Source organism: Melanerpes formicivorus, unplaced genomic scaffold (assembly GCF_026170545.1).
Source record: "Melanerpes formicivorus ecotype bairdi unplaced genomic scaffold, bMelFor1.0.p_v2 SCAF_93, whole genome shotgun sequence".
Lineage (NCBI taxonomy): Eukaryota > Metazoa > Chordata > Aves > Piciformes > Picidae > Melanerpes > Melanerpes formicivorus.
Window position 1 is genome coordinate 2,089,378 of NW_027142445.1, and position 26,442 is coordinate 2,115,819.

Consider the following 26,442-nt stretch of genomic DNA (forward strand, 5'->3'; position numbering starts at 1 on the left):
GCCAGGGTGTTCCTAGTTAAAGAAACAAGACAAATAAACCTTACCAAAACATTTATTCCAACCAGTTCAAACTAATGACAAGCAAAGTAACTTCCTAACTATATCCTAAGGGGAGGAGGCGGGGGGGGGAACCTAAAGTGGGAAGGGGTTTCTTCTTAACCTATCTACCTACTACCTATGGTGGGAATCATCTTAATAACTCTATACCAATATCCTAACTATATCCTATGGGGGGGCAGGGGAACCTAAAGTGGGAAGGGTTTTTTCTTTAATATTTCCCGGTCTCTTGAGTTTGCTGTACACGTTGACTCTTCTTTCTTCTTTCTGTCCTGGCTTTGTTTTTGATGTAATTTTCTTCCACTTCATGTAAATAGCCTTCAATGACTCCAATCTGCAATTAGAAAGAAGTGGTGTCAGAAGCTCGTCCCTTCTCTCTAGTGAAGCTTCAAACATTTTGGCAATTAATTTCTTTCCAAACTAACTGTGACTAAAAATAAGCTGTCCTGGATGGACAATTGCATTTCCATCTGGTTGCTCTTGTTTCCTTCACTCTCAGTTTGCCTGCATCAGGGCCACTAATACTATTTTCCTTTTGCACCTGCACTTTTCTGACTTCATTACACCTTAGATGTTACACATGAGACTTCCACCCCTGTTCCAGCAAATTCCTGTTCCTTTCCCATCCTTTGCTTTCCTTTTTCACAATGGCTCCAGGCATTCATGAAGCACGTATCTGCATCGCAGCCCCAGAAAGAGAACAAATTAGGAACCAGTGGTTCTAGCACAAGTGACATGTGGTAATCCACACCACATCAGTTTTGAATCAGCAGATTTAATCCTCTTTAGTACTGTGTTAGAGCTCTTGAACCCAGTGTGACATTCTTAATTACAGCTGATTAAAAACCACCAAAACCCACAATGCAAACCAACAAGAAATCCAACAGAGAAACCCCAAAACTCCCTGAGTGTTTTCCTGTCTCCTCTATTTAAAAAGCCTTTGTTCCTAAGAACATGCTGACTGTGCTGAAATTAAATGTTGGGGAAAGAAAGTAAAGTACAACAGAAATATTTGATGATGGTTTTCATTTCTTTGTTCTGATACAATAATAATAAGACTACAATTCTATTATGAAACAAAAGGGAGTGCTGTTGGGAACAGGATGCCTCAGCTCAAATGGTTGTCTGAAAGGCAAAACTATGTTCAGAATGCCAACAAATTTTGAAGCCCCAAATTGTGCAACAGAAGAGTGTAGATTTCAATGCATTTCAGTAACTTTTAGTCCCAACTATTTAATTCTGCAGAGATTCTGTCCATTTTTAAATGCTATTAGTCTTGATATCTATCAAGACTACATTGAAAGTATCTAGAGAAATGAATCCATGCAAATGCACCAAAGGAAAATACTTTGTTCTACTGAATTTACAATGAAATATTAGCCACTGTTGAAACTGGGGGGAGCTTTTTGCATTTATCTGGTTATCAATGTTTGCTCTATCTGGCAGGAAATATTAGGTAATTTTATAAATATCTATCATTCATATCCTATGTAGTGTTTGTGTTGCAAAAGATTCTCATATGATCTGTAGGCAGGTGTGAGAGATTTAGAGACTATCCTGGGCAATGTAAAAGAGGTGTGAATATTTATCCTGCCCTTCCCTCATGAGCATCTGAAAGAGCTGAAATGCTCTTTTGTCTATAATTTTGTGCACTTAGGTTTTGGTTACTTTCTGTACATCCTGTACTTGGCAAACTTTATTAAGAGCCACTGATCTCACAGCTAGCTGAGGCAAGACACCTGCTCAGACTTTCTCTCAGAGGAGATGCCTTCTGGAAATTTAATTCAAATAACTTGGACACATGGACTCTGAAAGCACCTTGCCCCTCAACCTCTGTGACTTCTGTCAGACATACCCATCCTAGTTACACTGACTTAGTGCAGCTGGGATTTGGGTTTTCAGTATCTCTCTGTCAAACCGAAATCCCAAAGAGGGACAATTTCAAGTCCCACCAGTGCAAGAACTCAAGCCCTTTCTATTCTCCAGCCTCCCACTGCAGCCACAACTCAGAGTGAGTGTGTGTCATTCTGGATCTGATGGAGCCATAAGACACAGGGTAAGGCCAAGGCCTTGGACCATTAGTACCATTATCCCTTCCTGGGGATGCGTTGCTACCCCTTTCCTCTCCAGTAGCTGAATGTCGGTGGTGTGAATGCCCAGAGCTGTGATTCATTCTGGTTTGGAAGACTTTGTCCAAACCTAACACTGCTATTGCATCCCAGCCTGCCCCACTCTTCATTAGGTCGAGCCAGATTCACCAGCAGAGAGAACCAAAACAAGATGCCCTATGCTTCACAAATCCTTTAAGAAGTCAATTGCCCAGCTGCTGTGCAGAGACTCCAGAAAGGCATTTGCATGTCTTTTACCTCTCTCATCACCAAAGCCTCATCTGAGCTCTACTAAGAGACTTCACTTGTTGGATTGAATTTTATTCCCTAACAACTCCCCCTCTCCCTGCAATTAGCACACTACCCCATCTGATAAAGATGGAAGAGAAATATGATTATCAACCACAAATTCAGCCTTTGAGGCTGGGGATATTTGTTGTATTAGATAACCACAGGAGACTATTAATATGAACAAAGATCAACCCTAGATGCTAAAGCAAATACTAAGTATCTATCTGTGGCTAGTGCCTGAGCTCTAACAGAGTTGGAGGCACACAGTCAGCTTTCAAATGGCACCTGCTTTCTTTTCTACCTTTTGAACAGATGTGACTCAGGGGGACATTTACTCCCCAAGGAACAATATACTCTTCTACCCTTTGCTGCAAGTTGTTACCTTCTGAATTTCCTTCCACACACGTTGGGTATCAGTGTTGCCTCTGATGGTGTCCATGGCCTCTGCCATTAGCAACTCCAGCTGCGGTACCAAGATAAAAATGATCACTGTGGAATTCACACCCAAATAACTTCTCTAAATACACAGATTAAAACCTCATTAAAAATCATTTGTACGCTGATGATTTTATTACTCATCTTTTACACAATGAGCACTGCCACCTCATCTTTGCTTCAGCCATGACTCTGTGTTATTGTGGAGAGAAAATACTTAACAATGGGGGGAAGAAATCCTCTGGAAATTCTGTATTTCAGCCTATATGTTTTTAATGCAGTAAATGTTTATACTTTGGAAAGGAAGGCTTGGCTTGTAAAGAACAAAGGGTCCATATTTCATTCTTTAGCTGTCTGGGATATTCTGTGTTGTACAGGAATGCTTTTCAGTATTTTCTCCCAAGGCTAATGTATCATAATTTAAAGCAGCATGTAAAACCTCACAAGAGGACAACACTAAAGCTGAGATGCTTTGACCGTAGCTGGAAGTATCTAGCTCATTTTGCCTGCTTTTGCTATCCCTTTCCTTTGGCAAACCATCCCTTTTCCCCATAATGCAGCAAAACAGAGCATAAAAACAAGGCTGCCTATTTCTAGTGTAAACTGCAAAAAGAAGCTGTAGGAAAATCCTTGCTAATCAGTCCTCAGTGTTAGAAGGAAGGCTAAAATTCAGGTCATCTGTACCATTTCCTCACTCCAGTACCCTTCCAGGTCAGTCATAGCATTGCCTCACCCTGCACCCTTCCCAGACACTTGAAAATGTTTCAGTTGCTCTTAATTCACTATCAGAAAGCCAAGGGTCAGGTCCAGCATATCCTCCTGCAAGCAGCCATCAGTCTCAGTGTTTTAAGAACTAACTAGGAGAAACTTGTCTTTAATCCCTGTAGCTGTGCTCTAGAAGGTCTATCCCAAAACATTTAGCTGGTTAAAGGGAACCCAGATGATAGTTTTGGAATCTCTTCCCGAATTTGTTACTCATTACAAGTAATTGGACAGTATAAGCAAAAGCATTGATAGAGAAATTGTCTCTTCTTGCTGTCCCCAGATGGGCAGCAGTCTAAGATGAGTCCCTAAAGTGACAAATGCACTCATCTGTGCAAGATGCAAAACCACTGCCTTGAGCTTCACGGAGCAGATCTGTATTTCCTTGAGGTTACCTTTGCATTTAGGTTTTTGAAGCTCAAATTCTATGTGTCCCAGCACTAGATAAAGGATGCAGGAGTCTTCTTTGGAATCTCTAAATCAATCTGCTGTGGTTGGTGCCAGCCTTCTTTCTGTGCTTGTGCAACCAGTAAAGTGAATCTTATTGGCTGGATGTTAGGAAGAAATTCTTCATAGAAAGAGTGATTTGCCATTGGAATGGGCTGCCCAGGGAGGTGGTGGAGTCACCAGCACTAGAGGTGTTTAGGAAGAGACTGGATGGGGTGCTTGTTGCCATGGTTTAGTTGATTAGATAGCGTTGGATGATAGGTTGGACTCGATGGTCTCAAAGATCTATTCCAACCTGGTCTGCTCTATTCTATTCTATTCTATTCTATTCTATTCTATTCTATTCTATTCTATTCCTAATTGATAAAAACCTTTTTTTTTCAAAGTCATGAATCAGTATTCATAAAAAACCAAACCTGCAGATTTCTGCCTCTGACTTTAGTGCAAAAGGAGTCAAGACAGATTTGTCAGAAATTTTCCATCACAACACTTTTCTGACAGATAATCTCCATCTATGAATCCAGAACAGACACAGCCCAGAGATTAAGGGTATTAAGGGCAGAACAGGCAAAGCACAGATTCTGTGTCAAACCAGGCAGAGGAGGAACTGGTCAGGGGAAGGAGAGGATTTCTCCATTGCTTTCCTTGGAGTGATTCTGTCTGAAGATCTGCTGGCACAACACCCACCGCAGCAGGGAGCAGGACATGAATATGTCACCCCCAAAGGGGCTGCTCCCACAGCCCATTCAGGCTGGAGGTTTCACAGCTTTGGCCAAGAAGCTAAAGAAAAAAAAGACCTTTCCATTTGAAGTTTCACTGATATGGATACATGCCAGTGAAAAGTGCCCAACCTTTGCTCTGGTTTTAATTGGAATCACCCAAATTTTTTCGCCAGCTCTGTTGGCAGCCAAAACGTGAACGCTACAAGAGCGGGCAGCTGGCAAAGCACAGTAATTCTCTCAAAGCTGACCTTTGTTGGAAAATCCCCTCCAAGGAGAAACACTGCCTTGAAAAAAAATAGATCTTGTCCTCATTTGATTTGAAAGTGAGAAAGATTTCTGCTTTCTTAACAAGCTTTCCTCTGGATTTACCATGTACGAATATGTTGGTATCGAAAGCGTAAACCTGGGAAAGATTTTTCTGCAGGGTTTTCCCCCCACTTAAATCCAATTGTTCAAGCTAACTGAAATCTTTACTTCCCCAGGCTTTGTGAATAAATACTGATTTTTAAAGGCCTCAGTTTTCTGTGCCATAGATTAGGACTCTATCTAGTCAGAGAAAGACATTTACACCAGCAGAGTTTATAACTGAAATGCCTTTGGGATCCTTGCTGTATCAGCGAGAATTGCACCACTCTACATTCAGTGTGTTTTAAACTTTATACAACTTATGCTGTAGGTGATAATAAACATTTGGCTTCTTTAGCATTTTCTAGCTCACACAATTTAAGTGCCTTGCTTGGTCATAAAGTCTGATCTCTGTTTTACCAATGTAAAGTCAGAATCACCTCAGAGGAATTACTTTACATTTTTATTAGCACAAGTGAGATGAGAATTTGGCCACCTCCGTTTGCTTCATGGAAGGATTTAGCTATCTCTTAGAAATGCTGCTCATGGAGTAAGCATGGGTGTTGTGATTCTGACCTTATGGAGATGGTGGGGCTGCCTCTGTGGCATCCTTTGAGACACAGGGAATCCCATCAGCGTATCCCAGTGCTGCAAATGTTTCATCCTGCCTAGACCCCACTTAAATGAGGAGAGTAACAGGTAGGCTGAACAAGTGAGAATCTTTCACTTGCTCCCTGGATGGTTTGGGTGTGTAGATCCAACAAGCAGCAATGTTTTGTGCTTGCTGCAGTTGGAATGTGGTAGGGACAGAGTCCCTGCTGGCGTTAAGAGCAGCCTGTGCCGTGCAGGCTGGTGCCACTGGGAAAGGTAAAGCCCATTAATCACTCCCTGGTGAAGTCCCTCTGCAAGTTCTTGATTGCAGTCATGTGCCTTAACCCTCTGATTCCTGAAGTTCCTAAAATATTCCAGCTACCAAAGAACCTGAGCCTCCATTGCACACAGAGACTAAAGAGGTGTTTCAGAAGAGGATGACAGGACTAAGACAAAGAAATGCATGCTGAATTAATACCTTTTTGATGCTCTGGGTGGGGTAACTGGTGGAGATTGTTTGCATTTATTCTTTTAAAAGCCATTTTCTACCTTGGGCTCAGTAAACAATACCTATGTGTTTTGTTGAAAGATTTACAATCTGTCACTCAAACCTCCCAGCACAGACCCTTGTTCTGCCCAGTCCTACCCTTAAGAGACTGAAGACCTTTGTCTTGGGTGGCCTAGAGCCTCCAAAAAGTCTTTCCAGGGAGGTCAGGCTTATGATTACTACATGACAAGATACAGGCAGCGGTGTCATAGCCTTGTGCCTTATGTGTGATGTACTGAAACTATTGTACCCTGGAGAAAAACCTACCACTGAAATATGGACCAGTAACTCAAGACCCTTTAGCCAGCCTTGAAATGTAGACCTGCTGAAGTTTAATACTAGAAAATGTGCATCAAAAGGAGAATGTCTTTTAATAACACAGTTTCTCTGCAGTGTCGTTTCCCCTTATCTCGAGCCCTGACTTCAAAGTCTGGCAACCATCTCCTGCAGTTGCAGGCCGCTGCTTGCCTTCCCCAAAGCAAGCTGCTGTGAAGCTTTCGTTCTGCAGAGCTTAGGAGCTTTGCAGGACTTCAAACAAATGTCAAGGGAGCAGCTTGAGGCAAACCAAGAGTCTTCGGTGAGCTGAAGTTGTATCACACCAACTGGACTGCATTTAAATGCAGGGACTGCCGAGGGACATTTTTTTCTGTCTGGAACGCTTCGAATTTGCATGTACGTGAGCTTCCTCCCTCCCCCAGCTGAAAACCCAGCAGCCTGGTGGAAGAAGAGCCATACAGGACTTTCTGATTGCAGCTTATTGATATACTGGCAAGCTATTAATGACTTTAGTCTTGCAACAGCCCTGCTAGCATCATTGCCTTTGCTTTACAAAGGGAAAACAGAGGCATAGCAGGTAGATGGGTTTATTCAGAGACAGGGAGTATGTTGTAGACAGAGCCAGGAAAGAAAAGCTTTCCTCTCCTTCCCCTCCCCTCCTCAGCTTTGTCTAGATTTGGCCTGTTTGCTGCAGGTGGCTTCTGATGTTAGCTATCCTAAAGTAGCATGATCTGAATAATTGCAATCATTCTTACAGACTGACTTGGGGACGTTTGGGGGAAAAGAAGAGGTTTTAAAAATGTGCCTACAGATGAGTCATGCTGGTTCTATACAAATCATCCTTGCAGGTGATTAGCACCTCCTCTGACAAGGCACTGCAGGAGGATTTTAAAACTACTTCAGGTCTGCACATTGGGAAAATGACTTCCAGGCAAACTGCAGCACAGTGTTCTGCCCCATCCCTTCCCTGGCTCCCTGCCTCCGAAAGCCAAAACCAGGGTGAAGAAATCAATACTTACCAGTTGGGTATCCTCCTGACTGAGGTCCTGCAGGTAGGGGATGGTGGCTGCCTCAGCCATCACTTGCTCAAGCAGCTGGGCCTGTTCCTCGAGGTGCTGCATGCGGCCAAAGAGGCTGGCCTGCTGCAGCTTCTCTACTGCCCGTGAGCATGGGCAGCGCTTGTCCTGTTTGGTCACAAACGCAAGTCAGTTAGAAGAGAGTCATGGAAAACACAATCATCCCTTGAGTCCCTAATGCCTTGAGGCTTATCATCACACATATATTTGTGCTGGTAATACTACACACAATATGGCATTCAGCACCTTTAAGATAAATCTGCTGACAATTTCTAGAGGGGGAAAACAAAAATACTTTCTCGCCACAATCTCTCTAGCAGCACCAGAAAAATAAATACATAGTCATAATAGATGTGAAGGGGAGACAGGAGAGAACAAACAGGAATGCAATTGTTTCAGTTGGAAATGGCTTTTCCATAATCCCCTCTGTTCAATATTACCTGACTTTTATGGATTGCTTTGAAAGTTTCAGCCAAGAGGCTGAGGAGACAGTGCAGTGTGTCAGCTCATGGTTTGTTTGCAGACTAGGCAAATCCATAGTGTTCCAATACATAACCTCAGGGGACTAAAATCTGCAGAGGTGGTCTCTGATCCTCCAGGCAGCTAGGCACATGGCAAATTTGAAGCATGTGAACAGAGAGACTCAGCCAAGTGCCTGCAGACATGATTGTAGAAGCAACTTGCTTCTCTGTGCATCTTCTAACTGCCAGAGTGTACCTCCCCTTCCCCCTGCCTCTCCTTTCTTCTAGAATATTTCTCCTCTTCATCTACCTACCACTGCGGTGCCAACACTCACACTGACAGCATTTGGCTACCTTGCTTTGCTGGACCTTACATGATTCCTCTTTACTACTGTCCCAGTTTCTCTTGTCTTCAGCCAATTGATTATTTGATACATCATACTAAAATATATATGCAAAGCCATGCCTTCACTATGAGCATAGATAAGCATGAGAGCATTTGAATCCATTTACATACTATTGCTGTAGTGATCTAGACATAGAAATTGTGCTTATGTCTAGGAAGTTAACAGATCAGGAACCTGCTAGATTTGCCTCTCTGCAGATGTAAACTGTGTTCAGGCAGATAACTATTATTTTCACTGATACTTATTTATCTTTAATCAGTGATCTACTGAAGAACAGCCATAAAAGGAATAGGACCGCAGCCAAATCAGCAATTACTTTTGGGAAGCTGCTAATTTGGTTTTCCTATTGAACTCTTTACTATTATATTGAATTAATTGTTAACTAAGGTTGATCTAAAAGGGGGAAAGGGTGGGAGGGAAGCCATGGGATTGTTTTCCAGTTGTTACTTGAACAGAACAGCTGAGCAAAATGTCAGGCTTTGAAAAAGGCTGCTCTGCTCCATCTCTTTTGTTAAATCCTTACCTTTTATTTGCTTTAGGTGGTGGAGTCAGCATCACTGGAGGTGTTTAGGAAGAGACTTGATGTGGTGCTTAGTGCCATGGTTTAGTTGATTAGATGGTGTTGGATGGTAGGTTGGACTTGATGATCTCAAAGGTCTCTTCCAACCTGGTTAATTCTATTCCATTCCATTCCATTCCATTCCATTCCATTCCATTCTATTCTATTCTATTCTATTCTATTCTATTCTATTCTATTCTATTCTATTCCATTCTATTCCATTCCATTCCATTCCATTCCATTCCATTCCATTCCATTCCATTCCATTCCATTTTATGCAGGCACATTCCCATGGCCAATTACTCTTTCTGTCAAGAACTTTCTCCTCACCTCGAGCTTAAACTTCCCCTGGCACAGCTTGAGACTGTGTCCTCTTAATTCTGGTGCTGACTGCCTGGGAGAAGAGATCAACCCCCTGCTGGCTACAACCTCCCTTCAGGGAGTTGTAGAGAACAAGAAGGTCACCCCTGAGCCTCCTCTTCTCCAGGCTAAACAACCCCAGCTCCCTCAGCCTCTCCTCACAGGGCTTGTGTTCAAGGCCTCTTCCCAGCCTCGTTGCCCTTCTCTGGACACCTTCAAGTGTCTCAGTGTCCTTCTTAAAATGAGGAGGCCAGAACTGGACACAGGACTCAAGGTGTGGCCTAACCAGTCCTGAGTACAGGTGCAGATTGACTTCCCTGCTCCTGCTGGCCACACTATTTCTGATGCAGGCCAGGATGCCACTGGCACTTGACTGTGCAGAAATTTGTACTAGGCAAGGATCAAGTGTTACCAAAATGACTATCAACATAGCTCTTGTATCAAGTCTAAGGATTCAATAACAATGCTGTTCCTCTTTTATATATATCTAATAGAAGAAAACTAAACTCTAGAGAAACTACAAATACTCATGGTACAGTTAATGAATAGAATATCTACTAGAATGGTAAAATAGTGTGAAAGGAAAGACCATGCACTAGAGACTGATGGCAGAAATGAAGCTAGAATCTGGGAGTTCCAGACATGAAAATAACCAAAAGAGAAAGAGCTGAGCCAATGAACTGGTGTTTCCATCAGCTAAAGGAGAGAATCAGGCACTGCACAGGAAAAAGACCTCTGGTCAGCAGTTCTCTGGAGTATTGCTGATAGCTCCAGTCAGCTGTGTTTGGAGAGGTTAATTTCAACCCAAGCATCATGGAGCAGAGAAGCCAGCACGGTAGGAGATACCTCTTTGGAGAGAAGTGTTGTTTGATTTGTCTATTAATGAAAATGCCAAGAGCATATTATTCTTTTCAATAAACATAATGCAGGGCTCAAGTCCAAAGAGAGCAAGCAACTGAAAAGGGAAAAAGATAAAAGACAATGCTAACAGAAGGGCCAGTGTGTACAAATAGGTAGGAATAAGAGTAGGCTGGCAATTAAGCTTCTTACAACTCAGGCTGAAGGTCTACAGTGTGTTTCACCAAACTGAGAGCAGGCAGAAAGCCCAACTAGATCTTAGATGGACTTTACTCCATTTATGACTAGGATATTGGGTGACACAAAGGTGGATAATAACAAGTAACTTGACTTGAGGGGCCAGGAGAGGCCTGCCAAGCCTCCCTTCTCATGAATTACTGTTGAGCCACCTCTAAGAAGGGAGACTGGGACAACCTTCTTACAAACTAGTTTTATCACTTGAAGAGTCCTTTTCTGAGGACCTGACTTAGTATTAGTAGGAGACATCAGCAAGAAAAAAGGATTTCTGTGATCTCTGATACGTGAAATTGTATGTCTGACACAGTCTAGTTAGCATGGCACTAAAGCAAGGAACAAAATGGAGCCCCATCTCCACCTGATCATCAGTGTTTGAAAGCCAGAGAGCTGTGTCCCCAGGTAGAGCTGTGTGCATTAAAATAAGAAGCAATCAGTTACTGAAAGAGAAAGAGAGCTCTGATCAACATGAAATAGGCTCACAACATTTTAGATGCAGCAAAAGGTTTTTCTTCGCTATTCTTGAAATCAGCCCCAAACCTTTCAGTGCAAGCACTAAGAAATGAGTATATTGAGTTACCAGCTAAGAAAGCAGGGAAAAATCCTCTCTCATCACCCTGTGTCTGTTGGGGGCTTCTCCAACCATGAAGAAAGTAAAGGCCAAAAGAAAACAATTGTTTCTCTGCTTGACTGTCCAGAAAAATATGAGGGCATGCTACGTAGCTATGGGAAGCAAATTGGGCATCTGTGCCAACGTGCACTCTGTGGACAGAGCAATGCTGTTTAAGTTTATAGTAGGGTGGAAGTCAATAAATCAATAACCCACAGCAGACTTTTTTGGAAGGCATTAGAGGAGGCTGAACATTGTCGGAGGTGGCGTTTCAGTGACAATGGAAAATGCAGAAAGAGAAAGTAAAGAACTGCTGCTGGCAGGAGACAAAATTCTGCAGGGAGCTGAACCACATGGTGAGAATTACATGAACTACAGCAGAATTCAAGAGGCTACTAAGCTGCAGTCAACAAACCAAACCATAATAAAGGGGCCAAGCAATCATATGAAGATGAAACAAACTCGTGTAGGCAGAGGGAAGGTTAAGTAAAGAGCAAATTTAAATGGAGACTTCATTGTCAATGAGTTGGTAGCAAAGGAATCAACAAATTCAGGATGTGGAGGCATAGCTGCATCCTGGTTAGATATATAGTAACACATTAACCATAGAATCATAGAATGGTTTGGGCTGGAAGAGACCCTAAAGATCATCTAGTTCCAACCCTATGCCATGAGCACAGATACCTCCTACCAGACTAGGTTGCTCAAGGCCCCTTCAACCTGGCTTTGACCCAGGTTGGAGCCTCCACAACTACTCCAGACAACCTGTTCCAGTGCCTCGCCACTCTGCACAGCTTTGCACCAGTCCAGGCAGAGGATGTCAATTGCTCTTCCCTTATCTGTCAACACTGCTACTCCACCATAGAAGACCACCAAATTTGTCAGTTATCATTTGCCCATGGTGGAGCCACATTGGTTAACACAAATCACCTCCTCACTTTTCATATGACTAGCAGAGTATCCAGGAGGATTTGCTCCATGACCTGGCCAGGCACAGAGGTGAGGCTGACTGGCCTGTGGCTCCCTGCCTGTTCTTTTCTTTTAACCTTTTTGAAAATGGGGGTTCTGTTTTTCCCTTTTTCAGTCCCTGGGTACTTCACTGACTTTTCAAATATGATGGAAAGTGGCTTAGCAACTTCATCTGCCAGTTCCCTCAGGAACTGCATAGAGATCTTGTCAGGTCTTACACACCTTCAGATTCTTAGGGTGGTCTCAAACCTGATCTTCACTTACAGTGGGTGGTTTTGAATTTCCTCACTTCCTGCTTTTACCTTTTGTAACTGTGGTTAGAGCCTTTTTTGGTGCAAACTACAGCAAGAGTTGTTGAGTACCTCAGCATTCTCCTTACCCCAGGGGAACAGGTCCCCTGTTTCTTTCTGGAGTGGGCTCACATCTTCCCTAGTCTTCCTTTTATCATCGACATGCTTTTCTTGTTGCCATTGATGTTGATACCCAGATTTAAATCAAGTTGGGCTTTAGCTTTCTTGACCTGATCTCTGTCTACTTGTCTACTCTGGCTCTTCTGATTGCTTCTTAAGACAATAATGACTACATTTTGATACTGTCACTTTCTGGACAGGCTTCACTCCTATGGTCTGGTATTGCAAAGAGAATTTTTGTTTAAAAAAGTGAGTAATTGGGTGTTCTCTTGAGGCCTAGATACATACTGGGGAGTCTCACCTGAAGTGGAGGTCCTCCTAAGAAAGAGCTTTCACCAGAAAACTATTTGCAACATGAATTATCTTTAAACTAAAAAATAAAGGGCCATAGTAGGGATTTAATATCAGAGGCCATAAAGATGTGAGAACATTGCTTGCAAAGTGATCTCAAACACACTGGGTACACGGTTAAATAATTAGAGCTACTTTAAAAAGTATCTAAAATCCATTAGAACTCTACCTAATGAATTCACTGAGCACTTCTGGACAGAGAAGGAACACGTGCAGAATGAATTACCCACCCAAAAGCACACATCGCTCACACACGCACTGGCTTCTGCCACCACACACACTGCACCCCAGAAACTGAGGTTTATACTCACAATTAACTTGGTGCTTCTTATGAAATCCATTGATGACATGACCTTTTCCCCAATGATTTTCCAGTATCTCTCTGCCTCTTTGCCCTTCAGAGTATTGAAAAGTGCTTTCTGGTCTAGGAAATGAAATCACAGAATCACATCATTAACTAGGTTGGAAAAGACCTTTGAGATCATCAAGTCCAATCTGTTACCTAACACCATCTACTCAGCTAAGCCATGGCATCAAGTGTCTCATCCAGTCTTTTTTAAAACCACTTCCAGGGATGATGACTCCACCACCTCCCTGGGCAGCTCATAATGTCAGGCATTAGTGCCAGCTATTATTTCCTACACTTGAAAGAGCTTTTCCAAAAGTTTCTTCAGGATGGCAAGAATCACAAGCCCATAAACTGTGTTCATTCAGATATGTTTGCCATGATGGATCTAGCAAGATGATGGGTAAACTGGAGGGGGAGAGAGGATGATGGGGAGAGCTGTCTGGACAGTCAAGGCTGCTGGCCCAGAGACATGGGACACGAGGACCCCCCTAGCCCCCTCATTTAGCAAGGATCATGGAGGACACCTCTGAGCTATGCCAGCTCTTAAGCAAGTTGGAGTACCTGAGAGAACTGACAGTCTTCTACGTGTCCACTTTTCCACACGTCTGCCAATGCCTTTGCTTTTGAAACCCAGGGTCAGTAAGTGCAGCCCAGGAGGTTCAGGCCACTTAGCTGACTGTGGCAAGATGTGAAATGCCTCAGGATCTGGAAGAGGGAAATGACAATAATTTCCACTGTTCTATTTCTTTTCAGTTGTAAGAGAAGTTACTTAATTTGAAGGGAAAAAGGAACTCTAAGGAGGAGTGAGATGTAATCCAGAAAGCTTGCCACAACAAAGATGCCTAAACCAACCCATCCAGCTAGAACTGGGGTTTGAAATTCCAGACTTTGCAACCTTTTAGATCAATGCCTTAAATTTCACAGATCCATAAGAAAAAATGAGTTTCTTCTCTTTATGAATTTTTCAATGCTGATCATCCAAAGCATTAAAAACACTTCAGGAATACAACATTCTGGTCTTTTAACTGCTGGTTCATTGTCCCCTGAATTTGTGAAGTTTGACTTCCTACAGATTTGTGCTTTTACCATCACCACCACAGCCCCCTAGGCTTCCTGGGTGTCTTTTCTGACCCACTCAGCTGGCATCTGACAGCCTGTGCTGTGCCTTGTCCAGAGTCTGTGACTGCTGTTGCCAAAAACCCTGTGGATCAGCTGAGTCGGACCGCCCTGACCTCAGTGAGGACAGATGCTCAGAACAATTGTCTACTTCACCTTTGCTTAGGGAACCAGACCAGTCCTTTCCTCCCTCCCACACACAAAAAATAAATCTAGATTGAATGTCAGTGTCACTTCTCACAAAGGAGTGCTCTGTTTTCAGTGTGCTCTGCTTTTAAGATGCCAGGCTGTGTGATCCCAGTGACAAATGGAGAACCCTGCTCAGAGCTCTCTGGGCTTACCCCTATATAAATCAAAGAGAGTGGACCTGATATTTCCCTTGCAGCATATTCTGCCTCTGATGGATTCTCAATTTTGCAACAAACTGCATTGTACACTTGGATTTAAATGTGTATCTGCTCCTTTTCCTCGGCAATAAGGGAAGCTCTGAAATCAATTCAGTCCTTACACTCCAGCAGAGCTTGGGCTAGAATTGGGCAGATGATTGTTACAGGACAGGAAGGTTATTTCAAACCACCTGGTTGTGAGATGCCTGGTGTCTCACACCCACTGCTAAAATGGGGCTTATCTTACATTTTTAATTTCACCTAGGTGAGATGCAGACCTGCAGGTTGAAAGTTCAGCAGTGCCCCACCAACCATGTGCTAAACTCCTGACGTGGGATTGCTTGTTCAGGGGCAGTGTGATTTTAAGGTCATATCTGAATAGATCAGTAACCCCTACTGCTTTGGTTGACATCACCTAACACTGACAACAGTTATCTCAGCATCAAGTCTAAGACAAAGAGCCACATCTGCTCTGAGAGTTTCCAGGACAGAAAGGAGGTCATCTGGAAGCAGTCCCAACTGCATAAGGCTCTTCACAGCACTGTACTCTCAACCCCCTGATAGACAGAGTGTTTTTTCTTGGCTTTCTATCCCATTTCATTCCTAGAAAATTCAGTGATCCCTCAACCTGCTCTATTGAGTCTGTTTTATAATTGAGTAATGGAATACAGGACTGGGTTGTTTTATCTCTCACTCCTTCTCCCCCTTCTTCCTTTCCCTTATTGGGAGAGGTAAGAAAGTGACTGGCGATGCTTTCAGAGTCATTCAGCAATTTATGGAGACAAACTGGGTTTCAGTGCACACCATGCCCCTTTTGCTGCTTATGTGCTCCTGAAAGTCTCACCCTTGTTGTAAATTCAGAGTTGTATGTGAAATATGGATTTATCTTTCTGAAAATCAGGTTAGAGGAGCTTTATTTTATGCTCCTTTTAATGCCAATACTTTTGTCCCAGGAAATTCTCCACAGTCACCTAAGCAAGTAAATGGGAGAGTGGGATTTTACAACCTCTGTGTCAAACAAGCCCCCATTTTCCCTCTTCAAACAACCCCAAAGCTACTGCCAGAAACTAAATACATGAGTGATCTGCAACTTGAAAATCATGACAGTTTCCTACAGCAAAATGAACCAAACAAGTTCACTTGTGTTAAGTATTTGTTTATAATGCTTGCTTCCCTAATGCCTATTTGTGGTTTTCAAACAGTTTTTCTTCTCCTTCCCAAGGATGCAATGTGTATACTTTTGGAAGTCTTCTGTATCTGTAGAATGAGCTCAGTAGAGGGGCAACAACTAAGCCACCATCTCTGACCTGAGTATGTAACTCTTGGCAAGAAGTGGGTGGCACCTCAACCCTTTAGACCACCCTGCTGGCAGGGTGAGATGCACATCTAGTTTATGTGATGAAGACAGAGGCTTGCCAGACTTTGACCTGAGAAATGCATTTTTCCCTTTGTGTTTCTCAATCACCAACTCAAAGCCAGGTGTTACCAGGGTCAACTATGTTCCAAGTTAATGGTAGTAAGCAATGCCTTTTATCCCCCTGCCTCTCTTTTGCCAAAATATCATTTCCATTTCTCTTGAAACATGGCTGTAGTCACCAGAATTTCAGTGTCTGCTCCAGGAGATGCTGTTTGAGCTCATGCTACCGGATGACAACAGGCTCTGCAACACCCTTGTTTGCTCTGGATCCCAGGATCCTACTTGTCTTTAATGGGCTAAAGGGAACCTGGCTATCTATTTCCATCCTTGCAGCTGAGATGCTCTCAAAGCTGGTGGTCAGTCCCTTATGTTTGTAGAAAAGAGGATATTTTTGTGAAGTAAGGCTGTGATGCAGGGATGACCATTGGTAACTGACGGAAGTCTACAGAGGTTGGCATCAACTTGGATCTCACTGTCACCACAATACAATGCCAATCTACCTTTGAACAAAAGATTAGTTGCAACAATGAAATCCAACAATGGGAACATGAGGCTCCCTGGATAAAAAATCATCTTTATAGAGTGAAGTCTGTACTTCTCCTGAGGACTGAATTGATTACCTAAACCATGTACGCTTAGAGAGCAAATCCCAGCAGTTAACTACCCGTCCTCCAGAAGGTTAGAAATGCCTGGACTTCAAGCTCCAGACTCTCTCCAACTCTTTGGAAGTCAGCCACAGACACACAGGGCATACAGAATAGAATAGAATTAACCAGGCTGGAAAAGACCTTTGAGATCACTGAGTCCAACCTATCATCCAACACTATCTAATCAACTAAACCATGGCACCAAGCACCCCATCCAGTCTCTTCCTAAACACCTCCAGAGATGGTGACTCCACCACCGCCCTGGGCAGCCCATTCCAATGGCCAATCACCATTTCTATGAGGAACTTCTTCCTAACATCCAGCCTAAACCTCCCCAGTGCTTCTGAACAGGTGAACCTGTTACCTGTATACTGGTGCTGCAAGTACTCAGGGTTCCTTTTAGCAAAGGCGCGCTGGATCTTGTTTATGTCTTGCTCCTTTCCTTCTGTCTCCAATGGTGTGTACATGACTGAATAAGAGGTCTCGGCAGTGATGGCTTCTTCAATCATAGCCTAAGGGAAAGGCAAAGGGATCATACATTTCATGTCACTTACTGGCCAGGGTGTTTTTAAGAAAAGAATACTTACTTTCACAGATGATATTTTCCCTTCAATAATTGCACAGTCATGTAGAGATAACATATTTTGGTCTTGAATATTAATTAGAGGGGAATTTAAATTACTTCCAGAAAACACTGCCTCTCTATAGTCAGAAAATGCATTTAATGGAGAAAGCACATTTGTAAACAGTCTTCAGTGCAGCAAGCCTATGTCTTCAATGAGGAGCAAAGGATTAGATACATTATCTTTTAGATGAAAAGAACAAAGTGATTCCACGTTCTCTGAAGGTCAGAACTTTCGTAGGAGGGTTTTATTCGGTCCTTGGGAGCTTGTTAAACAATGCTAAGCATTCCTATTACCCCTTGGGTTGGCATGAATCAGACACTATGCCTATAGGGAATATTAGTCTTAAAATATTGCATTTAAACCGTATTTGCATTAAGAGTAAAATTCACTCCTGTGCAGAGGGCAACACGAAGCTTATGAACCTTCTCATCCCTTAAACATGACTCAAATGATGCATTGCGCTGCTTTTATGTGGAGAGGTGGATTTCACACTCAGTGGACCCCAATGAACCGGTGCTGGAACTGCCAGGATGAGCTACCAGCCTGGAAACAGTCTTGCTAGGTACTCTTATCAGTCAGAGTAAGTGAGGTGGAGCTCATTTTCTCCTGTGTTGGGGTCTGGGTAAGACTACGTTCAGCACTGCTTTAGCTGCATCTGTTGCTAACAAAGCCTTGTCTCCTTGACAAGGGCTGTCCTTTTGGGGGAACTCTAAGGCTTCATTGCTGTATGTTGGCAAATGTGTAGACGTGGTTAATAGTGGCAATGCCAACACAAAGTTACCAGAGATGGTCAGAAAAGCATGGGAGGAAAAGATACTAGTTTTTAACAGGATGTATCAACCTTCCAGATGGCCTTACACACTGAAGTGATTCACAGAAGGTATCATTATGGGACTAGCTTGGTGTTTTATTGACAAGTCCTCACTTTGGTTCTCCAGTCTAGCCTCCACTTATGCACAATTATCCAAGACACACTGTGCCTCTGTGGGTTGCTTGTTGAGCTGACATCTGCTCCCACCAACCTGGAATGGAGGGTTGAGTGTGCCAATTTGTTATGTATCTGTGTCCTTCTCTTTCATGGCTTTAGACAACAGGTCCTCTGACAGGGTCTCACAGCAGTTGATTTCCATCCTGATTATTGGTATGGGGTGTGCAGAAATAGCATTGAAACACTGTAATTGTTTTGAGCAGATACTGGGATAGACTGCCATGCATGTACCCTGAGAAATTTTATCACAAGGGACACAGACTGTTCCTAGTATCATTAATTCCTCATCTGGACAAGAAGCACCTGGTAGCAAGGTCCATGCTGGAAGGCAGAAGGGTCTTCCATTGGGCCTGTGGCCCAAATGTTGCACTCTCTCTGAAATGGACTTTGCTCTCATTGAAACTGGGGGGTTAAGGCTGGGACACCACTGGCAGCCATAAGTTCCTGCAGCAATAAGCATCTCCCAGCAAAGGATCAAGCATCTATTCACCTCCAAGTTTCTAAGAGCTCTCCTCAGCAGAAGGGGGTACCCTTAAACTTACATTTGTGCTGATGTGGCTGAACAGCCATCTCACGTAAGTATCACTCAAGAGACCTGTCTCAGTGAAGTCAATGGTCTAGTCCCCTCATAAGTAGTCTTTGTACAATGTGGTCTTGCCTACCATCCTTCACAGAACACTTTAGGTTCCTCTGAGACCATTTGTTACAGTCATTTTATTCCTCCCCTTCTGGCTGAAGAGCTTGGAAAGGTGCCAGAGGATTAGTACCATGAAAATTGCAAAAGGAAAGTGTCACTGAGGTAGGAAGACTTCACAAAAAAATAGCTTAGGGGACTCTACAGTATCCAGAATTAAATTTTATAGCAGTCCATAAAATTGAAGTATAAGCCAAGGGTTAACAACCTTGAATTTTGCCTTTAAAATTAGTCCAAGAAAATCTCCTTCATGATAAATACAGTAGTGCTGTCTGGTGTCCTGTTGATTGATGTGCCCAAGAGCTACCTTTGTTGGCACTCTTTTAAGCAGTACTCCTTCATTTTGGTCTTAATAATGAGATAGGCACCTCCTTCCTCATTGAGCCAGCAATTTTTTACCTGCCAATAGTATCTGATGTACTTGCTTGTGCGCTTCCTAGTGCCTCCCATCAGCCAGTACATGTAGTCGGCAATCATGGCGCTCCTGGTGACAAAAGCAGAATAAATGAGTGTGTGGGGAGAGAAGAATGGATACAGCAAAATGCAAAGCAGGTAATAGGAAAAGAGTGTAACAGGAGGTTTGTGTCAAAAGATTACACATAACTCTTCAGTCTTTGTCCAACTTTAAGACAAGCATTAGTAAACATGTTTTAGTTAGCAAAACTATCTGTGAACACACAGCCCTGTATTTTCTTTTAACAGCTTTATCACCTTTCACTCTCAGCAAATATTTAATGACTGGAACAGAATACTTTAGCTTCTCTTGTTTTTTTATGCTTTACAGTATTTGTGAGGGAAGTGTCTTATATACATTTCTGCTATCACAGCAGCAACATGTAAACACCTGTAGCGTGCAGTCTGAGAGCATCACTTGTCTGTGGCAAACTCAGACACAGTTCACCTTTGATTAAACTATATCTTATAAATAAAAAGTCCCCAAACGGAAAGTAATCAGCTGTCTTGCTACATAATGGAGTGTGCTTTAGCACTCCCACTGTCTGTGACACTCATTGCATTACTCTTTCTAGACTGAGGGATATTACAAAACTGTTGTGCAATGGACATTAATGCAGTTTTAACAGACTTTAGACAATCACTTTGCTTTTATGGCTGCCTCTCCACACTGCTCTCCGTTTCCTTTCCTCTAGAGGTTCCAAATCCAATTAAATGTGACTAGATGGAATTCCAAATTGTCACTTTAGTCAATTAAACATATAATAATCTTGTGTACCTAATTACTAGCACCAAAAGTTTATTTGTTGATGTAGTGCTATCACTGTGTACTTCTGCATGCTCCCCTGATCATTGCCTATATATTAATTGTGCTTTGACATTACTGTAAATTGAATTTGAAATTTCCCCCTAGTTAAAAGTGTCTCACAAACAGTAATCCCAATCCTGTTGTGATACCCTTTCAGAATGTACTTTCCAAGGCTGTATTATTCTCTTAATGAGATATAACCAAAAATACATGGATTTAACAATAAACATTTCAAAGCAGGCCCAGTATCAGGGGGTAACATATTGTTACAAACAGGAACTAAATCTTCCCTTAGATATGTGCAGTCTGTTCCTACTCTGACACAACCACTTCACTGATATTCAAAACTACTGGCCTCACATTTACAGAGCTATCCACCAGTTCTGAGTTATTAATTCAAAATACTTAAAACATGCCCAAGTTGCAGGTGTGCAGCCCATCAAAGAGCTCTATCAGACAGGAGAGATGAAGTACTTCTGATAACCTTCGGACACACCTTTAGCAGATGCCAGAGAACATACGACTTCCTTCTTTCAAAACATGAGGCTTAATATTCAAAGACTATTTTTCCTAGTTGCTAGTCAGGGCCAGTACAAACTTCCACAAGATAGCCAAACCCATCTGGGGTAACATAGTCAGCCTGGATCCAAAGATGTCTTGCTGTACCTGCTCCATCTGGCCACTTGGTGGTGCAGAATAGTAAGACAGATTTCCATACGTGGAAGCCAGGAGCACACCAGCGTCTCTCTCAGCCTATCTCCAGGCATGCTTAGGACTTGTAAGAAATGAGTCCAAGGTAGCTTTTGCTGCCTGACAGCTGCTGACACTAACAGCCTGGGTACAACGAAATCATTCGCTGCAGCCACACAAGCCTGTGATAAGAAAACCCAGGAGGTGTGGGAGGCCCCAGTGCCTGTGTTAGCTTCCCAGCTGAGCTGACTGGCAAGAGATGGGATGCTGGAATGAACTGCTCACAACAGTGGTGCCATGCAGCTTCCAGAGGTATGTGCTCTGTGCTTGATCTGGGCTCTAGCTGGTGCCTGTTGTGCTCTTTGGACCTCATGCTCCCAAGTCTGGGAGATAACCTTCTAGTGTCGATGTTTGGATTTAATTCTGGTAGGGGCTGTGGAAGAAAACATTCCTGAAGGCTTTCTTTTGCCTCTGCCATGGCCCTGTCTGAGCCAGCTCCTGTTTGACACTGGGGCAGTCTTGACTCTAAAGACTAATGTGTGTGGCACAGAACTAAGGGCCGGTCATTGTAGATATGGACTAACATCATGTGTTGATGTCAAATTAAGCAACAGGCCACGTGGACCCTCTTTGGGACTTTGGTTGATCCCAGCACTTGTCAGAGCTCGTTTCCTAGATCCCATTTGTGAAACACTCCTTTCAGAGTGGTACACTGGAGAGAGACAGAGAGAGAGAGAGAGAGGGTCAGAAGACCAGCAGAGGTTCTCAGCCCCTTTGCATGTGTGAGGGCCCGCCATGGATCCCGTTCCTTCCCTTGCCCCGGGCAGCGCGCCGGCCCCCGTCACTGCGTCTGCCGTCGGAGGCGGGGCCCTGCCCCGTGCCCGCGCGGGCCTGGCCGCCACGGAGGAGCCGCGCGGGGCCGGGCAGGGCTTGGGCAAAAAGCAAGCAGAAATAAATGATGGCTTAAAGTCATTTTAACAAAATGTAAACAAATGACAAGTTTGTATTTCTATAAACTGCAGCTGAACATCTGTGTGCCATGGTCTGTCTGCACTGAGCAGAGTACATTCTGCACCATCAGTGGGCTTTGACTAAGAGCAGTGACTCCAGTGAGCTGACAGAAGTAGCGCTAAGCTCAGTTTAACACACTCTGCAGAAGCAGCTCTGCACAGTTGCTATAACACTATGTTAAACTAGGCTCAACTCTGAACACTGCTAGAGTCACTGCTTTTGGAACCACTCTGGATTCAGTCTGTCAGAATGTTCCTCTGCTCTACAAAATACATAATCTCATTTAAAATCATCTAGTTTCCTGAAAGCTACTCAGTGTGGGGAAAAAAAGGCTGAGGCAGTTCCCTCTTGCCTGCTGCTGGAGTAAATGCACTGATTGCTTATCTGCAGTAACACCAACCACTGGTGTTTTGTTTTTTTTTGGGGGGGGATTCATATTTATGAACATCCCCTTGCTCCATACTGTCTTCTCAAGTATAGGCATTTATATGTATTGCTGCTTAGGAAATATCAATGTCTTGTAAAAAAACAAACCCTGTGTTATTGAGATTATTTAAAACAACAATCTTCAGCCTGGCTTCAAGAAGAAAGTCTTCCTTACCCATCCTCCCCACCCCAGCACCCAAACCAATGCATAGAATCAACAAGGTTGGAAAAGACCTCAAAGGTCATCAACTCCAACCTGTCACCCAAGACTTCATGACTACTAGACCATGGCACCAAGTCCCACATCCAGTCCCCTCCTTGAACACCTCCAGGGACAGTGACGCCGTTCCACTCATATCACTTCAGCTGTTGGGGAAAGTGGTGGGTTTTGGGGTTTGAAATCCTAGGCAGAATTCCCTCCCTGTCACACATTCTCCTACCACAGCTCTAAAGTGTCTGTCTGATCAGTGCACCTCAACTGTTGATGATTATTCAGCAGGTGACAATTTCTATTTCAATCAACACACCACCAGGGTAAATGAGAGACTGTTATCAGTGAGATGTAAAAGGAGATCTGGGAAATACCACACCACTTCCCTGTTCTTCAATGAAATGTTTCATTTTCTTAATTCAGACCAGTTTGGTTTTGGAAAGTGGGTGGGGTTATGGTCAAGTGGAATATTTCAGGTTTATCTGAAATCATATTTCTAAAGAAATACAGAAAAGCTGTTTCTGTGCCTCGAGGAACCGATTTCTTCTCCCTGACCTGATGTCTGTAAACTAGTGGGGATTCCTTTGACATCATCTCAATGTATGTCCTGCAGAAGAAGTGCTTGTCCTGAAGTGTTTGGCTGAAGTCCAGCACAGAAAATTGAAGTTCATCTTCCCAGATCCTCTCTACAACTCTGCTTGGATACAGTCGTCTTCCTCTCCCTGTGCAAACTGTTTTGCTGCTATTTTAATAGCTCCAGAGCTCTACCACTAGCATCCATCTTAAATGATGAGCAAAGTGACCCTCTCAGTCTCTTGCCTAATTCACACTGACTGTTCTACCATTGGTTAGCTAATGAGTTGTGAACTGTTTTGCGATGTACCTTGTGGTCTTCAGCTGAACAGTCCTTTGTGAGTGTCTAATGTTAGTGTAGTAGTGGTGGTGATAAGTCACCGTTGCATTTCCTCCTGCATTTCTTTCATTTGAGCATTTTAAGTAGTTACAAACTTCTGCTGCATGATGAACCTTAAAGATTTTGGCAGCATTAATGCAGGCATACAAGCAGAGCTTGCAGACTTTCTTCTGCCAGCAGTTCCCGCTCACACCAGCAATCTCATCAGGTGCACACAGGCTATATGTTGCAGCATACCACAGTGTACCCTGAGATTGTGGGGCTTGGTGGGGCTTGCTTTGGTTGTTTTAAACTGTTATTCCTCCCTCTCCCCCCAGCCTTGGAGCACGCCTGAGCTTCTGCCCAGGCTTATGGGGAAATCAGGGAGTGGCAGATGCTTGTGTGCATGTAGCTTTTAACCCCAGAGCACCCCTGGAATCTGATCAGGGCTCAGTCCTGTGCCCAAGAACAAGTAAATGCTCCTACAGGCATTAGCCTAAACTGCAGCTAGGGACATCATTGGAATGATTCCTGTTACAGCAACTGGGAGGATTGGAGCTCTGCTGCATGTGAGATCATATACACAAAACCAACGCAGAGCTCCCACTGATTTTGGACAAGCCTGGATATAAGATGCTGTCTTTACTACTGAGAGCTGGAATGAAAGGGATGTAGAGAAACCATTAGAAATCCACAAGCACCACCATACCTTGCAGCTTCGGAGTATCTCCCTAAGCGCCAAAATGCAGCAGCTTGGCGCATGTGGTTCCGGAAGTGAGTCGGGTTCTTGCTAATGCTCCTTTAAAAGAGAAGAGAGATGGAGAAGTTGAGATTTCTCTCTCTTGCATTGTTAAAAGCTGCTAATAATCAAGCTGTGGTTTGGCACATGCTGTGTACACTACTTCTATACAACTCAGCACTCTATGTCTCAAATGCAATATGAACTCTCTCTCTTTTGACAGCTGTGATATGTGAACAAGCATTAGTAACTTTTTTTATTGAGGTTATGTCATAAATGCAGTTTCATTAGGGATTTGTGTGTTGTTCTAGAAAATAGTTCCTGTGGTAATATTCTATGTTGTAGATAACCTAAGGAAGAATGCTGCAGTACAACTTCTTCTTAACCCCTAGCTCCACACACGTGAGTGAGAGTTGTCCGACTCATCTCCCTGGACAAACTGTGCATCTAGAATGTGTTCTAACATTAACTTGGGAGACTTTGAAATACTTTCTGTAGAAATGATAGGTTCTACTTGGGTGGACCTTGGCATGTTTCTTAGCCCCTTAACTTCAGCAGATGCAATTCCAGCTGTAACAAATGACAGGCTTCAAGTCAGTATCAGAAAAAGATGGAAGGCTAAAACTAGCATAAGCTAAGTAGTTAGACTGCCAGTCAGGGTAGGGTAGCCTTCTGATGAGAGCAGAGGGAGGGGAAGAGTGAGAGCTCCTTCTGCATCTAGTTAGTTCCACTTGTGAGATCTGCAGCCAGTGACAGGCATCTCTGGTCAGCACTTCTTCCATTGTCTGGAGAAAAGTTACACCTAGTGTCTTCTAGGATGCAGAGTTTAATGTTTATCATTTTATGCTATATAAACATTTATCATGGCATGTTTCATAGAGTATTTAAAGCTAGTTCCAACCTTAGCAGAGAGGTTAACACTACATTCTGTTACAGAGGAAACTTGCAAACTGGCTTGTGTTTCCTCATTGAAAGTTTTGAATATCACTTGAACTTTAAAACTCCTGCCCTTGTGATTTCAGTCCACTAATCACCACGAAACTGATTTCATAACCAAATCATTAGCTTATTGATAACCCTGAGTCTATGACATATTTATAGAGACATTCAGCTATAAATGCACATTTGTGGAACCCCCCAGTGTATTTCAGCAGCCCAGTAACTCCCTTTTCTGTATGCATCAGCACCCAGTGACTGTCTGTCTGTGGCCTTCAGAAGGAGCTTTCAAAATAAGTTTAAAGCTCAAAGTCTCTCTGAGATGCTGTAGACTTGTGAATTAAATTAACTCTCCCAGGCTCACAGAGGAGGCCTAAAGCTCTACATGGTTACATCTACATTTGCAAGCGATTAGCAGTGCTTCCGCTGTGGCGTGTGCCTCAGGCGCCGGGCCGGGCCCCGGGCACGTAGGAAGTGTTGCTCGGGCTGGGTGACCGTGGCGGAGACTGGTAGCCTCGGGGGGCTCCTCGGGGACAGCCGCCCCGTGGGGCACAGCGGCTCGGGCCGCCCTTGCCCGCTCTCCGCCGCGCACAGAGCTCCGGGCTGTACATGACGCTGGCGGCGGCGGCGGGCGCGGCCTAGGCGGGGGCTGTAGCGGGGAGCCCCCCGCGGCAGGCCGCTCTTCCCCACCCGTCCCTTGCTCTGGCTGAGGCGAGACCGTGCTGCTGCCGCACGCGCCTTAGCGTGGCTGCCAGAGGCGATGGCGCTCTCGTCGTGCTGCCCACAGGGTGCTGGGAGCGTGGGCTCGTAGCCCTGCGTGTGGCGAGAGGGAAGGGGCTGGTCGTGTGGGACAGACAGACTTTGACCCCCTGAGGCATGAGAAGTGTAGCTGTGGAGTGTGGTGGCGTGTCGCAAACTCAGGTTTTACGTTTTGGCAGTGACAAAAAGGCTGCGAAGTAAGACAGGACCCTTAAAAGCAAGGCTTGCCACCAGTTCCCAGTGTGGGTAGCAACAGGGGTGTAAACTCTGAAACAATATTTGTGTCAACGACTGTAGACAGACAAACCTTACTTCATACCAGAGGATGTAAGAGGTGGACAAGGATTGTTACCTTAGACGAAACTTTCATAACTGCCCTAGGTCCTATTAGCTCAAACTGTGGTTGCTTTCTTTGCAT

The 26,442-nt window shown here is 43.7% G+C and overlaps 1 protein-coding gene across 1 annotated transcript; it reads right to left on the reverse strand.

Moving 5' to 3' along the window:
* Positions 1–26,442, reverse strand: LOC137455232 (spermatogenesis-associated protein 16-like). The gene is made up of 10 exons (XM_068165853.1): positions 26,377–26,442; positions 25,705–26,078; positions 24,300–24,389; positions 19,499–19,583; positions 17,156–17,303; positions 13,787–13,930; positions 13,188–13,300; positions 7,601–7,765; positions 2,839–2,919; positions 1–391 (listed from the first exon to the last, which is right to left on the reverse strand). Exons 1-10 carry the CDS (start codon positions 26,440–26,442, stop codon positions 269–271), a joined length of 1,389 nt encoding a protein of 462 aa, XP_068021954.1. The 3' UTR covers positions 1–268.